Source organism: Octodon degus, unplaced genomic scaffold (assembly GCF_000260255.1).
Source record: "Octodon degus isolate 3935 unplaced genomic scaffold, OctDeg1.0 scaffold00245, whole genome shotgun sequence".
Taxonomy (NCBI): domain Eukaryota; kingdom Metazoa; phylum Chordata; class Mammalia; order Rodentia; family Octodontidae; genus Octodon; species Octodon degus.
In genome coordinates, this window is record NW_004524821.1 from 1,593,261 (window position 1) to 1,609,399 (window position 16,139).

Below are 16,139 nucleotides of genomic sequence, written 5' to 3' on the forward strand. Positions count from 1 at the left end.
AAAGAAAGAAAGAAAGAAAGAAAGAAAGAAAGAAAGAAAGAAAAAGTAGAGACTTTATTTGTTCAAAAAAAGTTTGTTTGTATCGGAATTGAATCTAAGGTCTTTCCATTGCATCTGTATTCCTAGCCCTTTTTAAAAAATTTTTATTTTCAAGACAGTCTCACTAATTTGCCCAGGTTGGGCTCAGACTTGTGCTCCTCCTGCCTCAGCCTTCCAGAGTGCTGAAATTACAGGTGTATGCCACCATGTACCAGTTATCTGTTCAACATCTTTAAGCACCTTCACTAAAGCAGGCCCTGTTTCGGGTACCTAGCTAGCCAAGGAGCGCAAGATAAGGACTGGTTCCCAGGAGTTCTCAGACTAGTGCAAAAGACCAAGACTAAACCCAGCTCCTCATGGAAGGTGATCCTGAAAGATTAGGTCAGAGTCTGAGCATGGAGGAAACAGCACCTCTCTGGGTTCTGTTCCTTCATCTGTCAAGTACAGCTGAGAGCAACTTCTCAAGGGGAGAGATCTGAGGAGCAAGGCTGCAATAGACTGTCACCATTAGGACACCCGAGCTGAGAATGCAAATTTAACCAGCAATGATTTTCTCATCCCTGTGGTGGGCCAGGTGCACCTCCCGTCACTGGTTCTCCCAGAAGGCCAGAAAGAGGGTGCTAGCGTGGAGAAGGAAGAAGAGAAGCAAGGGAAGCCAGAGGAAGATGCTCCCGCCTCCAAGAGAGTGGAGCCGGCGAGGATCAAAATCTTCGAAGGAGGGTAAGACTCGCACTTGGCTTACAGTCCACCTCCTGTGGATGAGAGTTTGTGGACAGGTGCTGTGAGCATCTCTTGCCAGGGCTGTGCCCACAGGTGCCCTGGTACACCACCCTCTTGACACTTGGAGGCTACCTCTGTTTGAGAGTGCCTGATGGGGATGTGTGATGCTGGGTATTCTTGGAAGACCTGGAGGGCTGTGGTCTTCCCCAGCACCGCACTTGCTCAGCCCCTGGGCCAGGTTCTTTGCCCCTTCCCCTAGCTCTGTCTACACTGCCACTTCCTTTGGTGTGTGTTCCACAGGCATCACTTCTCCCCTGTCCAGGCAGTCCCCTGACATCATGCCCAGTTTCCTACAGGGGCTTAGGCTTTGCCTGAGACATTGGTGGAGACAAGAGCTTGTGGCACACGCCACTGGTTTAGGTGGCTCCCTGTGTTGACTGGCCAGGCCCATGGCTCACAACTGGAGAGAACTTTGAACATCATCCCTGGTCATTTGTCTTTGGTGCTTCTCTTTGGAAACCTCACGATCTGCACATCTTGGAACTCACCACTTTGGGAGCCCTAGGGCTGGAGAAGAGTGCCTTGCTTCAGATGTATTTTATAGGCCTGTTCTGTGCCCGCTGTGTTCTGTGTTTGCTCCCAGGATCTGGGTGTCTGTGGCAGGTGCCATGCTGTCTGTCTCAGGGTTCTGTGTCTGTGTCCCTGGTGTGATCAAGGTGGTCCCTGGTCCCACCCAGTCCTGAGGAATAATGACGTGGAGGAAAACTGACCTCCTGGAGGCCATGAACTCAGCCAGCCCAGGTGCAAGCTCTGTCCCTCTGCTTCTCCAGCACCTGCAGGTATCTAACTCACAGGTCAAAGGAAGAAGTACCAGAGTCCTCTGCAAGGTTGGAAGAGAGCATAGACAACCCCTCAAGGCCACAAGTTGGCATCTTTGGGTGATTCTAAGCAGAGGGGCTGGAATGGGGGTCAGTTATCAGTTGGGCATGAAGTCAGAGAAAGCAAATACCACTGACATATGCTGCCAAAGTACCAGGAGTAGCTCCATAGGGGAACACAGGAACCAAGATGTTTCAGCATGCCAGCCTGGCCTCCAATGGGGGACGGCTGTTTTCTATTCCTGCTGTTTGGTTAGAGCGCCCTCTTGTGTCTCTGTGTTCTCATGCCATTGGACCCTAAAAGGCTGTGGAGGCAAGATCCTAAAATTGATGTCTGGTCCCAGTAATGTGCCACTTCCCTCTTGCATCAGTGACAGTCTCTGGGACCCTGAGGGGCTGCATGGTGTTGGCTGGTGACCCAGAGCTGGCCTCTCGAGGCATTCTGTGACTACATGAAGAGGTAGTCACCTCCAGCGTGGAAACTTGGTTCCCAGAGACCTCCTGCTGCTGCCTGTGACACTGGGGAAGGTTGAGGCCCAGAACAGGCAGCTGCAGGAGCCTTTGCCTGCCCAGATGCTGGGACAGCTCTGCTTTCATACCTGAGTCCCTTCTCTTTGTGCAGGAGGCCCCATCCTCCATGTCCCGTGTAGGTGTCACTTTGCCCCCTGTGTTGCCTCAGAATCGCCCTCTTGTTGGAAGGGCCCACCTGCCTTTGTCCAACCTCAACCCACCCCTCACCACTCAGTGTCCCACCCATGAAGGGTTAGTGAAATGCCTGTGGGATGGTCAGAGGGCCTGTGAGGCCTGTGGGGATTCACAGGAACTCAGCGAGGAGATGTTGGTACCCTTGTCTCTGCTCCACCGCCGTGGGAATTAGGAGGCTCACTCTTTTGGCTTGTTACGCCTGACTTGGGCCCTGAGGGGTAGATGTGGTGTTGCCCATGAAGCCCTCTCACCTCCAGGTAGCTGTCTCACTCAGGTGCCTGCTTCACTTCCTTCCTCCCCCACTTCTGGTGATTCCATTTCCTTCTTGGCTCTCTTGGGGCTGATTTCACCCCTAGAAATATGTACAAACATCAGGGAGAAAGGAACGTGTGTTTAGCTGTTACATCCTGGGAACCCTTCTGGCATTTCATGGATGGAGCCAGGGTAATGACCATCCAGTCAACCAACCATGTTGTCACCTGTCCCAGAACACTAAATGCACTTCACAGGCCCACCATCCGCAGTCAGGTCAAGCTTCGCCTCAGACTTTGTTCTTTTTCTTTGGAAACACTGTGAATATCTATTTTTTACTCCTGTACATGTTGGAGAAGGGACTTCACTGGGTTCCATGAGGGACCCAGGCAGCATGAGCCAAGAAAGAGAGAAGGGAAGATTGGTCCATTGTGGGCTGGTCCTAAAGCTCCTGCCTGGGGGCTTCTGCTGCTGTCCTCTACTGGCATGAGCCGTAGGGCCTCTGCGAGGTCTTTCCTGGAGGTACAAGCCTACCTGTGCTTGGGAGGACCTGAAATATTCCATAGGCCATGCCGAGGAACTCCAGTCTGTTCAATATGCACCTGCATCTTGCTAATTTTACTCCAGTGTCTTCTAGATGTGTCCATGTTGAGACCCAGTTAGCCACAATAAGTCACTAAGCCAAGATGAAGGAATAGATGCTGGGTGGGTCCAGCATCCTCACAGACAACATCCCATCTCTAGTCAGGCTCCTTGTTATTTCCTTGATCTCCACTCCAGTGCCAGTGATAGAACTGGCTTACTGAAGCCCTCCCATCACAGATCCATTTGGTTTGTCCCCCTGAGTGCTCTGAATTAGAAGACGCCAGGGCCTGAGAGGGCCAAACTGCCATCCTTCCCTTCTGGGGCCTCCCAGGATGGCACCACAAAGCTGACTGCTGAGACAGGGGAAAGCAGATGTCTGAGACTGGAATAGCTGAAGAGCTTCCCAGGGTTGTGGCCAGGCCCAGAAGGCTCAGACAGCTGTTGAGCTGAGGCAGGGTGGGCCGCGGGTTCGGTGTGATGGCAGCGCCTTTGCCAGAAGGGGACTGCTTCCTGTCCTGGTGTTCTCCCTTGCTGCCATCTTCCTCCTCCTTGGCTTCAAGCACCTTCCCCATGCATCTTAGTTTCCTTCCTCATCTCTGGCTGGGACACGACACCCCACACCAGCTAGTTACAGGACAGGTTTATTTGGCTCATAGTCTGCAGAGCTTTCGTTCCTCAGCCCTGAGACCCCTTCTCCACCAGCTCCCTCCTGGGGACCTTCCTATCCCCACTTGTGTGACCAGGCCATGCCCCGAGCACTGTGCCAGTAGCCCAACCCACCTGAGTATCTGGTGGACTCCCCCTTGGACCCGGCACGGCGGATGCCGAGGACGACTGTGACTGGTCTCCGACATCCATCACAGAAATTATTTTAAAAGTTCACTTAGCTCTGGATTGCTCAACTCGCAGAGATTATATTTTAGCAGCTGTACTTTTCCATCTCATGTATTTTTATTTCTAATAGCTGAATATATCTATTCAAGTCTTAAGAGGCCTGTTGTGTGACCCAACTCAGGTTATTTCACGGGGCATCTTTGTGTGTGTGTGTTTCATGAAATTATAGCTTCATGAGAATAATTTTAATTTTTAAAAATATAAAGATTATTTTCTTCCCTGATACTCTTTCGCAAATCTATTCCTTCTTAGTCTACAAATATCGTGTGTTTGTCAGCCTAAACACCTGCTCTGCCTCACTCTCCCTCACTGTGAACTTCAGGGCTAAAAGGGTGCTGAATTATACTTTCAGAAATATTTATTGCCACTGCATCATAGTTGGGAGCAAATTGATTAAGCTTTTAATTTAATGGGTGGTGATAAGTTAAAGCCTTTCATGTCGGCATGAAGAAGAAACTCTTCAGGTGACCCACGCTTAAGCCCAAATCAGGACTCCTCCTGCTTACCTGAGGGTGGGGATGGAAAGGTCGGAAAGTATCGAAAACAGCCATGCATCCCGCCACCGCACTTGCCGCGCGCCCTTGAGCACCACCGCTATGGCAAGAGGGCAGCAGAGGCCCCTTAGAGGGAGAGCAGGGAGACGCGTGTGCTGCAAAGGCAGCGCTGTGCTTCCAGATGCCCAGCCCCAGCCCCTCTGTCTCATGTCCATTAGCAAGCTCCATGAGCCTGGCCTTGGAACCATAGCCAGAATCAGCCCATGGTCCCCTCGACCAGCCCTGCTGGATGCTCTGAGTGTCCTTGTGTGACCTGCTACCTGCTCCCGCTGCATGACAGCCAGCATCTCATCACTTCTGTGCATGTGGCACCTCCTTCCCTGGCCTTTGCCTCCTATTGGTGCTCTCAGACGGTGCCCTGAAACATGCCCTGCCTCAGGGCTCTGCACATTCTATGCCTTTTGTCTGGAGCACTGTTCCTAGAGTGTGCCAAGACTCCTATTGCTGCCATCAGTCACCCTCAACATCATCTCAGACTGCCCACTGTGAAGCTTACCTTCCTCTGGCATTTCTTAGCCCATTCCCTAATTTCTCTCCAAGTATTTATTAGTGTGTTTCCATCTCCTCCCTGGGATAAGGCAGAAACTGTCCACTCACTGCTGTGTCCACAGTGCCTGGCACACAGGCAGTGCTAGGCAGTGTTTGTCACTGGAGGGACACTTCCTCCAACGTGGCCAGGGTGGACTGGGATAGACTCAGGCGAGGGATAGGGCCCTGAGCCAGGAGCTCCTGGGAGCTGAGAGCAGAACCAAGGCTCTGGGTCTCAGGGAGAAGCTAGGACAGTCAGCGCTGTGCCCGGGAGGCTGGGACCCACCTGAGATCAGACATGGCCTGGGAGGGTCCCCAGGAAGGCTCGCCAAGGAGCAGACTCCTGGAGCAGGAGCCGAGGTTGCTGGCTTGCTAGCAATTCTGCTCTGTCCATGTGAGAGATGAAAATGAAAAGTTAATGCACAAAGGGGTTACCCTTGGGCTGGCTCCCGGCCTGCTCCGAGCAGAGCGCTGTGTGCACTCGAGGCTGGGGTGGGCACTGGTCCTGGGTGTCCAGCTGGGGGCAGGGAGGTGGCTGCTTTTCTCCTTGCTGAGCCCAGGTCATCAGCAGCATCTTCTGGAGCCCTGTGCCTGGCCCTCTGATCACACTCTGCTTTTCTTGCAGTAAGGTGTGCGGTTCTGGGTGTGGTGCCAGGGGCTGAGACATGAATTGAATTGTCCAATTTCTGGGTCTTAGTGGGGTTTTGTTCTCTTGTGTCTCAACACCCCCAAACCCTGGCACTCCCTCCCTCCTAGGGACTGGGATGCAAGCTTTGGAAAGAAGGTGTGGTCAGCAGAGCACAGCAGAGCAGTCTCCCTCTTTCTCCCGTGCCCCATCTGGAGAGGTTGGTTCTGCTTTTTCCTCCAAGTTCTGCTCCTCTCTGAGCTTTTGCTCAGGTTTGCAGTCCTGCCGTAGTCTGCAGGAAAGCCTGCCTCTTCGTTGCTCAGCCATTCTACTGGGCTTTGCATTTATGCTCTCACAGTTCAGCCTTCAAGACCTTTTTTTATTTCTGAATATTTCTTTTAAGTTTCTCATCCTCATTTGATAAAATCCAGTATGTTAGCTCTCCAAGGCCCGTAATGTAAGTTGTTATCATTAGCTGTTTTGTTGTTGTTTCTTTTTAGTTTTTCCTTCTCCTTGGCTTCTGTTTCTCTCAGATTCCCCACAGAAAGGAAAAAGATAGTGAGGAAAGGAGAGGAAGCTCCAATCTGGTCCTGTCTTTCTAGTAATTTGCCCTTCCCTTAGCTGCCTGATCCCCCACCTGAGGCCCTCAGACTTTCATACTTTGCAAAGAATAGACTTTGAGACTTCCTTGGGTTGGGGAGGGCCAGCTCCTGGGCTGCTGGAGTTGAGGAGGGGATGGCATCTTGCCACCAGGAATCCTGATCTAGGTTCTCTTTTGTTCCACCTCCAGGCTTGGTAAGGGATCCTGTGGGGTAAGTCAGGTTCATTCTCAGCTTTCCTCCCACTGCCTGAGGGTTTCACTTCCTCAGATCTGCCACGCCTTCCACGCATGCATCTCTTTCCAACTCTCCACATGTTATTGTCAGGATGCTCTCTCATACTTTGCTTCCTGGTGGGTTTTTTATATAGAGAGACAGAGAAAAATTTTTCCCTACCATCCTTAGACTGCTGGTAGAATGGCTATCGAATGCCTTGTCCTTCACTGAGAAGTAGCTGGCCTTCTGTGAGGCTGAAGGTTGGAGCTCCTGGGTTGAGCGCCTCACCTGGAGTGAGGTAGCTGCAGGGCGCCAAGAGCTAGACCTAGTTCACCTAATCACAACTAGCTGCGAGACAAGAGATCTAAGAGATACCAGTCCTCAGGAGGTTCTACACCCCACAGGCTGAAATGAACAGCAAAATGAATGAGACAAAATGGCCATGCTGCCTGACCATGGTGTGGGTCTAGAGGAAAGGGAGTTGGGGTGCCAGTGCCCTCCACACAGCTTTCTGGCCTGTCTCCAGCCCTGTCCTTCAGGTGCAGGGGTCTCTGGCTGCAGCCTGCAGCCCTATTCTTGCCTGCCACTGGCTGCAGCCAGCATTTCCCTGGTGTTTCAGGGAACCTTGTTCCACTGGAGGCAAAGGCGCCTCTCAGGGATGTTGTGAACGTCAATAGAAGCAGATCCACGGAACCTCCACCTGGAGCCTGTGCATCAGCCCAGCCCCAGGGCCCAGCCCCAGAGCCTGTCAGCAGCAGCCATCCTGCCTTCCTGCAGGTATGCAGCACATTTGTCAGCTCAGCAGCAGGTGAGGGAGCACAGCTTTGGCATCTGCCAGACCTGGGTTTAAATCCTGCTTCTGCCATTGCTAAGAAAATCTTCTCACCTCTTGACAGTGCAGTCTTCTATCAGGAAAACAAAAATGATAGCATCTGCTTCTCCAAGTGGTCAAGGATTAAGTGAAGTGATGTCTGTGTGTGCCTGGCACAGTGCCTGGTGTGTAGTGAATTGATTTGTCATGTTGTGTGAGTTACCGTATTTATTTATGATTGTGTTTTCAAGAGCAGGCAAACCCCTGGTATCTATACCCCACTCTAGCGGCTTTGTAGTAGAGTAAGGAACTCTGAACCAGACCTTGTGGGTATCCTGGATCCCTGAGGGGCCAGCTGATGCTGAGTAAGTTAAGTAGCTGCTGGGTGCCTCAGTTTCCCCATCTGTAAAACGGAGATGGTAACTGTAATTGTAGGTTTGTGAGATAATTGACCAAACTTCTTTCTGAAAGTATTCATAGTGCTTGGCACATAGTAACTACTCATAAAATGGGGCTATAGCTATTATTTTGGAATTTTCCCTTAAAATATTTGATCTGGATTCCCTGGTTGCCAGTAATCAAACCATCCAAGGAGGGTCCAAGGAGGCATTAACACAGCCTGCAAGTGATGGAAGTCAGCCTCTCCTCCATGCCCCAGCATCCCTATGGGTAGCAGGAAGGAAGGGATGACTGGATGATAGGATTCCAAGAGATAAAATAAGGTGGCCTGGTTGGAGGTCACAAGCCAAGCAGGTTGAAGCCAGCACCCTCTGGGAAAGAGACCATGTCCAGGGAACCAGAGCCTGAGCAACGTGGAAGGGTCCGTGGGGAGGCGGTGTGGTTAAGGCTGTCCGAAAACCACTAAAGAATCCAGGGATGGCTTGCTCTTGAAGAGCTTAGGGGAAAGAGATCCATATCCCTGTGCTTTCAACACTTCTGTATATTAGATTGTTTCCAAATAAAATGTAAAAAGAGAGCTAACAGTATGGCTCAAAAGAAAGAGCAGGAAACCAGGAATCAAGAAAAACATGTGAAAGGGACCGAAGCTGTTGGAGCCTCCAGGCAGATTCCTGACAAGCAGAGTCAGCCAAGGCCAAGCAAGGGAGTCAGAGGCACCAGAGCAAAGGACGACAAGGACCTGCTCACCACACAGCATTTTGAATCTGTGCTGTGGATAGATTTTATCTGTCACCATGGGTGGCAGGTGGTCTGAGAACAAGCAGGCCTTGCCAACTAAGGGAGGAATATCAGGGCATGGCAGCTGGCAGAGGACAGGCGGGCTTAGACAGGTGTGCCAAGCCAGCAGGTACCAGGGGTATGCTAACAAGGACAGACCCAAGAGCCAAAAAGAGTCTCGGGGAGCCAGAGAAAAGCCACCCTGCAAGCAAGGCCTTAGGCCCCGCTGGCTAGTGTGGCCGGCTGAGTGGAGCCAGCAGGCGGCCAGCCAGTGGACTGAGCAGACTTTTCAGAGCCTGAGCCAAGGGCAGACACACTCTTCCCAGGGGAGGCAGGGAGAGAGGAGGCAGGGGCCTGAGAGCAAAGTACACATGCCTGCAGTGCTCCTGTACATCTGGCGGAGGCCAGGGGGTCGCGGCCAGCTTGGGGGCTGAGGAGCCAGGCACCCCCTGGAAGCAGGGAGGAGCTGGGCTCCTGTATACTTCCAGGATGCTAGCCCATCCAGCAGCAGGCTCCCCCTAAGCTTTATCTCCCTGGGATTCCTCTGAGAAGTTGTGGGGGCTATTTACAGAAGAAGTACTGGCAAGTGCAGGACCAGACTCTAAGACCTGTGGGTTTTGAGGCTATAACTCATGGTGGTGGCACTGTGTGCACTCCAGCCTGTTCACTTGATGCGCCAAGTGGTGAAATCCTTCCAAAGAGGGAGATGGCCCCAGAAAGGAAGCTGGACGCTGTGTCTTCCTCCATGGTCAGTGCTGGAGAAGGAAGAGATGGCTGCTTAAGGGATCTGGCCCAGAAGGACAGAATTTCCTCTGGGGAGCCAACCACCGCCTGGGCAAGAGCTCCAGGGCAGGGAGGAGGCAGCAGCAGCCTGCATGTGGGCAGCCACGCTCCCCTCGCCTAGCCAACACTGGCAGGGTCTCCCTAATGGATGCCTGCACCCCACACTCTGCGCCAGCCTAGGCTCTCTTCCTTCTGCTTCTACAGCCTCTCTTAATGAACTCCTGAGCACAGGACCCTACTTGGGGTGAGAAGTGGAAGGCTGTTGTGCATATATGGGGTTCTTATCTGGGTCCACAAATGAGGCGAGTCCTCCCCAGAGGGACCCTTCACCATGGTCCCTGCACTGAAAGCAGTGAGGACTCCCCAGGTTCCCAGGGAGTGAGCCAAGCTGCCAGGAAAAGCCCAACCTGGCCTCCCCACTTGTCCCTAGTAGGACGATGGGAGCCAAGCTCTCTGCCCCTTCAGGCAGTAGTGGGTATCAGGTTCCAGCAACTCTGCTGGCTGGACTGGCACCTAGCATCAGCCCCAGACACGCTCGCAGCACCTTGCCACTGCCTGGGCCTGGGGCCACTGTCCCTTTTCTCCTGAGGAATTATGGACTGGAGATGGGGGGATCCGTGCTTCCTTTAAAGAGAAAGGAGACATAGAAAAGCAAATCTTGGGGTCTTGGCAGCCAGACCACCTGGATTCAGCACCAGCTCTGCTGCAGATGCTTCTGGGGCAAATTTCTCTGCCTTGTAGAGCTCATTTCTTCTTCAGTAAATTGAGGAGCACTGAACAGGACCTACCTACTACTATGAGACTGCAGTACCAGTTATTATGAAGACTGCAGGTTGCTTCCTCATGGAGCATGGTAAGCCCTCACTGGGGCTGGCTGTCAACCTGCCTCACCAAGCCCTTGCTCCAGATCATCCCCTTGTGCCTCAGCAAACCCTTGGGCTCCCATTTACACAAGAGGTTTATTTTTGGCTCTTTATTCTCTGCCTGTCCCAAACTCCAGAGATAGCTTGCCCAGAAGCCCCGCACACCTCCATAATGGAGGAGCCAGGCTCTCTGAGCTGACTAGGCCCCAGGAGAAATGGGAACCTAAGCCACTCCTTGGAGTCCCTCTGACTACTCCCCATACAAGGGATTTAGGCCCCACATTTGCACCACCTGCCCTGCCAGTCCTAGCCCAGTTGTGTGCCATGTCCCATTGTCTACCTGGCAAACCTTCAGTCCCTGGGAAGCTGCTGTACCAGAGCCCCTTGGCCCACTTGTAGGCCCATTCTGTTCTTGCCCCACCAAGCAACCAGACTGTTTGTTTCATGCTGTCCCACAAATGCAAGGGCCTGAACTGATTGGGTTTTTAAATTTTTAAATGATTTATTTATTTATTTATTTGGTACAGGGTCTCACTACAACAGCTCAGACTTATAGTGATTCTCCTGTCTCAGCCTCCCCAGCACTGGGATTATATGCATGCACCACTGTGCCCAGTTTTGGGGCCAGCATAGCATGTGGTACTGATGATCGAACCTGGGTCTTTGTGCCCGCCAGGCAGACATTCAGACCCCTGAGCTGTCTTCCAAGGCCTAAACTGATTGGTTTTGATCCCAAGCATCTAGCACATAACAGGGAGCTTATTTTTCATTCAGCAAATATTTATTGGGTGCCAACTGTTGTAGGTGCCAAGGGCATGAAAACAGACCCAGATGAAAAGAAATGGACCTGAGCGATCCACGCAGCGTTGCTGAAGAGCGCGCTGGCAGGGCTCACACTTTCTCATGGCAAGCTTACCACAAAGTGCAGCCATCAAATGTTGAGTTCTTGACATAAAGAAAAACCATAGAGACCAAGGGACTAGAGCAGACAGCCCAGAAGCTAGCCTTCAGAGTGGTCACCATCTAGTGGTCAGATGGTGGGCAGTGAGGGCACCGAGGCCCTTCAATGGGGAAAAGAAGTCTTTGCAACAAATGATATTTGTGAATAGCCATGTGAACAGGCCCTTACTTCCCACATAAAAGAAAAAATTGAATCAAAATTAATCAAGAGCTAAAACTACAAAACTCTTAGAAGAAAATATAGATGAAAAACTTCATGACATTTGATTTGGTGGCAGTTTCTTAGACAACACTGAAGCACAGACAACAGAATATAAAGAAATTTGATCTGGGCCTGGTGGTGCACTCCTGCAATCCCAGTGACTTCAGAGAGTGAGGAGGATTCCAAGTTCAAGGCCAGCCTGGGGAATCTCAAAGTAAAAACTAAATGGCTTGACTAAACTAAATGGCTTAATGAGTCCAAGCTGCATAGCAAGACCCTGTACCAAATAAATAAATAAATAAATAAATAAATAAATAAATAAAGAATAAATGGTAAGATTAAGCAGTGATCTTTTCTCAAAGTAAAAACTGAAAACGGCCCCAGATGTAGTAGCTCAGTGGCAGCACACTTCAGAATGTTCCTGGGTTCTGCTCTCAGTAACACTAGAAATAAAGGGAAAAAAAGAAAAAAAATTGGATTTCATTGAAATGTAAAACTTTCATTCATCAAAGGACACTATCAAGTGAATGCAAAAGCAACCCAAAGAATGGGAGAAAATATTTGCAATTTGTGTCTTTGGTAAGATAATACATATGCCGAACTCCTACAACTCAGCAACAGAAAAGAAGAAAAACCCTCAAGATATTCACAAAAGATATCTGACACTTCTCCAAGCAAGATACCCAAATGACCACTTGAAGAAAATGTGCACGACTACTCATGGGAGACATATAAATCAGAACTTCACACCATTTAGGGTGGCTGTTACCAAAATATTGAAAAAGAGCAAATTTTGATGAAGATTACAGAGCAGTTGGATCCCTGAGTACTGCCAGTGGGAATGTAAATCAGACAATGATGGAAAACAGCAGGGATTTCTTCAAAAACATAAACATAAATAAACATGCATCAGGCATGGGGGCGCACACCTGTAATCCCAGCACTCGAGAGGCTGAGGTAGGGTGATTGCCCCAAGTTTGAGGCCAGCTTGGGCAACACAGTGAGTGCAAGGTCATTCTGAACTACAAAGCAAGATCCTATATCAAAAAGCAAGTCAGGGGGCCCAGGAGATAGCTCCATGGTCTAAGCACCTGCCTAGCAAGTGCAAAAATCTGGATTTCATCCCTAGTAGCACATGCAGTGATGGCCCTGGAATTCCAGGTGCACCATGCCGGCCACCAAAACTGGGCCTGGTGGCACATGTCTGTAATCCTAGCACTGCCTAGGCTGAGACAGGAGGATCACTACGAGTCCAAACTGTGTAGCAAGACCCTGTACCAAATCAATCAATCAATCAATCAATCAATCAATCAATCAATCACATGACCGGGCAATTCTACTTCTATATGTAGAAGTCAAAAGAGTTGAAGTCAAGAGCTTAAACAGATATGTGTACATTTATATTCATAGCAGCGTCACTCACTGTAGCCAGAACGTGGAAACAACCCATGTGTCCATCAACAGTTAAAGAGAGACACACAAGGAAATCTAGTCATATTGTGCAATATTATTTGGTCTTTTAAAGTGTCTGCCCCATGCTACAGGGTGGATGGGCCATGAAGTCATGCTAAGGGAGACAGGCCAGCTGTCGGAGGACCAATGCTGCGCCGCCACTTACGTGAGGCTCTCGAGCAGTGGAATGCACAGGGGCAGAAGGCAGAATGGTGGCTCCCAGGGCTGAGGGATGGAGGGAACAGCGAGCAGTGTTTGAGGGACAGAGTTTCAGTTTGGGAAGAAGGAGAGTTCCCCGGAATGGATGGTGGGGAGGTCTGCACAACAGCATGACAGACTTAATGCCAAGCACTGTGCCTTAAAAATGGACCGAATGTTAAAGACTAGGTTCCATATATTTTACCACAGTTTTGAAGAACTTTTTTTTAAAAAAAGGATGTAAGAAAAGTTTTACCTTCTTGAAATTTAGATTCCACAAAGTAAAAAGAAAATGAGCAACGTCAATCAATAAACCTGTGGTATTTGGCGATATGTGCTAAGGAAAAAATAAGGCAAGGAAGGGAGATACGAAATTTGGGGGCAGGGTGCTGGTGTTTGGGGCAAGAAGGGTCACCCTGAGGGGGGGCACTTGTGGAAAGCCCAGCAGCAAGAGGGGCGAGCCATGCAGCTGGCATGGGAAAAGAGCAAGGGCCAGATGGCACGGGCAGGGAAAGAAGGGGGTGTGTCTGGCACCTGTGAAGGGCAGCGGGCTCATGTCCCTACAGCAGCAAGTGGGGAGGTCAGGTGTGCTGGGAAAGTGTGACCTGGTTCACAGAGAGCCTTGCTGGCCAGAGGGAGGATTTGGCTTTCCCTTCCCGTTGGCCTCTCTTCTGCTCCTCCCTGTCCCTCCTCCACCTCCCACTTCCTGATCCTCAGGCTCTGGTGACTGGGAGGAGCCCACCAGCCTCCCGTTCTGGAGAAACAGCTCGCACCTACATCCTGTCCCTCTCTGCCTCCCATGTATCCCCATCTCCTGTGTGATCAGAGTGATCTCTGCCCCAGTATGGTGCCACTTCCTAGCTGTGTGGCCCCGGGCAGGTCCCTGTGCCTCTGTGGGCTCCACTCCCCATCTATGGAGTAGGAGAATGATCTGTACCTCACAGAACTGTGGGAGGACAGCAGGCGGCTAGAGAACATAAACTCAGAGATAGGTCTGTGGCCGCTGGGGCCCTGAGGGCCTGGGCTGGACCCTGCTCAGTCCTGTTGGCCCTGAGAGCCCGTGCACTTTCCTCTACCACCTGTGGTCTGCACTTGGTGATCCTGAGACTCTCAGCCACCTGCATGAGACCTTGGGTGAGACCGTGTTCCTGCCCTACTTGCCCCCATAGTCAGGCCCAGAGTGGCCCGGCAGGTGCTGTGGGTGGAAATGAAGACGGTGGGGGTGGGGGCGGGGCACCCCCAGCACGGAGACATCCCCACTACTCTCCTCTACCACTCCTGCTCCAGAAAACATTCCGCCCCTAACAGCTCTTCTCTGACCATGAGAGCCAGAGCGGGTGTGATGTAAAGGGCAGGGGTGAGATCCTGGGAAGGCGTCTGAAGGGCTGTGTACTCAGGAGGGTGCCTTGCGCGTGCGTAGGACCGCGGGGCACGCTGTGCACTCACGCTGCTGCCCTAGTTCAGCCAGGGCGCTCTGTGGGGTCCAGTCCTGCCTGGCGAGGCTTCCTCTCCATCCTGATCACACGTATGATATGAAATAGGGCTCAGCCCAGGTGTGGCTTCTGACTCCAGCAGACAAGGAGCCCCGTGGCTCTGTACCCAACGCTTGGAAGTCTGTGCGGCTCACGCTTCCCCAGATAAAGACCTGGAAGGTGCCCGAGGCGACAGAGCCTGACAGAGACAGGCCGGGAAGTGCTGTTCTCAGCCAGTGGAAAGCCCTCGCGTTTTGGATGTGCAGTAAGGAAGCATCTCCATCCACGTGGGGTGACGACCCATCCCTGGCGCATCCACCTCCCTCTTGTGTCCTGAACAATGACTGGGAACAAATAAAGTTCTCTGGCAATGGTCACGATATATTGCAGTCTGAGAATATGTCCTGGAAGCGGCACTGCTGAAGGCTAGCTGAGCCAGCAGCAGCTCTCCAGCATGACCCGGATGCGTGAGCTGTAGAAGCGTCCAACAGCGGAGCTTCTTACCCTGCCCGTCCTTCCTGGCCTGTCAGGAGCTGTCCAAACCGCAGAACACTGTTGATGGAGGCGGGTGAGCAGGAGCTCGGGTGAGCAGGATGGCCGAGGTGTGGAGCTGCGCTGGGACGTGAGACCCCCGCGTTTGGCTAGTGGAGGACCTAGGTCTGCTGCAGCCTCAAGTGGTCGGGTGTTCAACACAAGGGGTTAGTGCAGGGCTGTGTGTAGATTTAAAGGCTGCCTACTCCAGTGTCCCAGCTCAATAGAGAAATCTTGTTTCCTGTTTTTCAAATGTGGATAGCCACGTATTTTTATTCTTTCATCTGGACTTTCTGCTACACCTGTTACCCATATGTACTTCTGCCATCCTGAGGCAAATCTAGCAGTTAGGGAATTTCATGGAGGTTTTATGATCCCTACATATTTCTTTCTGGGGCTTGATCCTTTTATCCCACTGATTTGTATTTCACAAATGTGACAGTGATACATGCTTGTATCCCATGGGTCAGGGGTCCTATGGGGGCCTGGCACAAAATCTTCAGCACACTGTTCAGGGCCAAGGTTTGGATGCTAATGTACACTGCTGATGCTGTTCTCCTCTGCAGTCTGTTCCTCACCATCACCCCCAGCCCCATGCCAGCTACTGCTCCTGGGCTGTGGCTGCTGGTCCAGGTTCTCAGCCTCGTCCTCCCCTCCTTTGCACCCAAGGCATCTTTGTCACCTCTCCCTTCTTCCTCTTCTTTCTTCATCAGAATACAGTCCTGCCCAAGACAGGGTCCTGTCTGCCCTGTGACACACTTCCTCACCCTGGACTGACTACCAACACTTATATGGGAGTGTGCAGGAACGGTGTTGAGGAGTCCTGACTCCGCCCACCAGCCGGGCCATATGGGACTCCCAAGGGCTTCCTGTGCTCACCAGCCTCCCTGCGTTCCTTGTTCCTCAACAGTGCAGAAGGGAACGGCAGGTCCCCCATCTTGGCTTTTCACCCCACCAGCTGGCCACCGTGACTCCAGGATGAGATACCTGTGCCTACCTTATAGTGCCAAACCATGGCTTCCCTTAGAGTTGGGCAAGGGAACATCTCTGGGCCTCAACAGCTGGGGTGTCTCGTTTCCCTTCTGTTGGCCACTAA

The 16,139-nt window shown here is 51.6% G+C and overlaps 1 protein-coding gene across 2 annotated transcripts in view; it reads left to right on the top strand.

Annotated features, from left to right (window-relative positions):
- Hivep3 (human immunodeficiency virus type I enhancer binding protein 3) overlaps positions 1-16,139 on the top strand; it is a 464,424-nt gene that overhangs the window by 424,755 nt on the left and 23,530 nt on the right. For both annotated transcript variants that reach the window (XM_023706187.1, XM_004645974.2), the window contains one exon: positions 614-759. In XM_023706187.1, the coding sequence (XP_023561955.1) occupies positions 614-759 (146 nt within the window). The remainder of the gene's footprint in view (positions 1-613; positions 760-16,139) is intronic.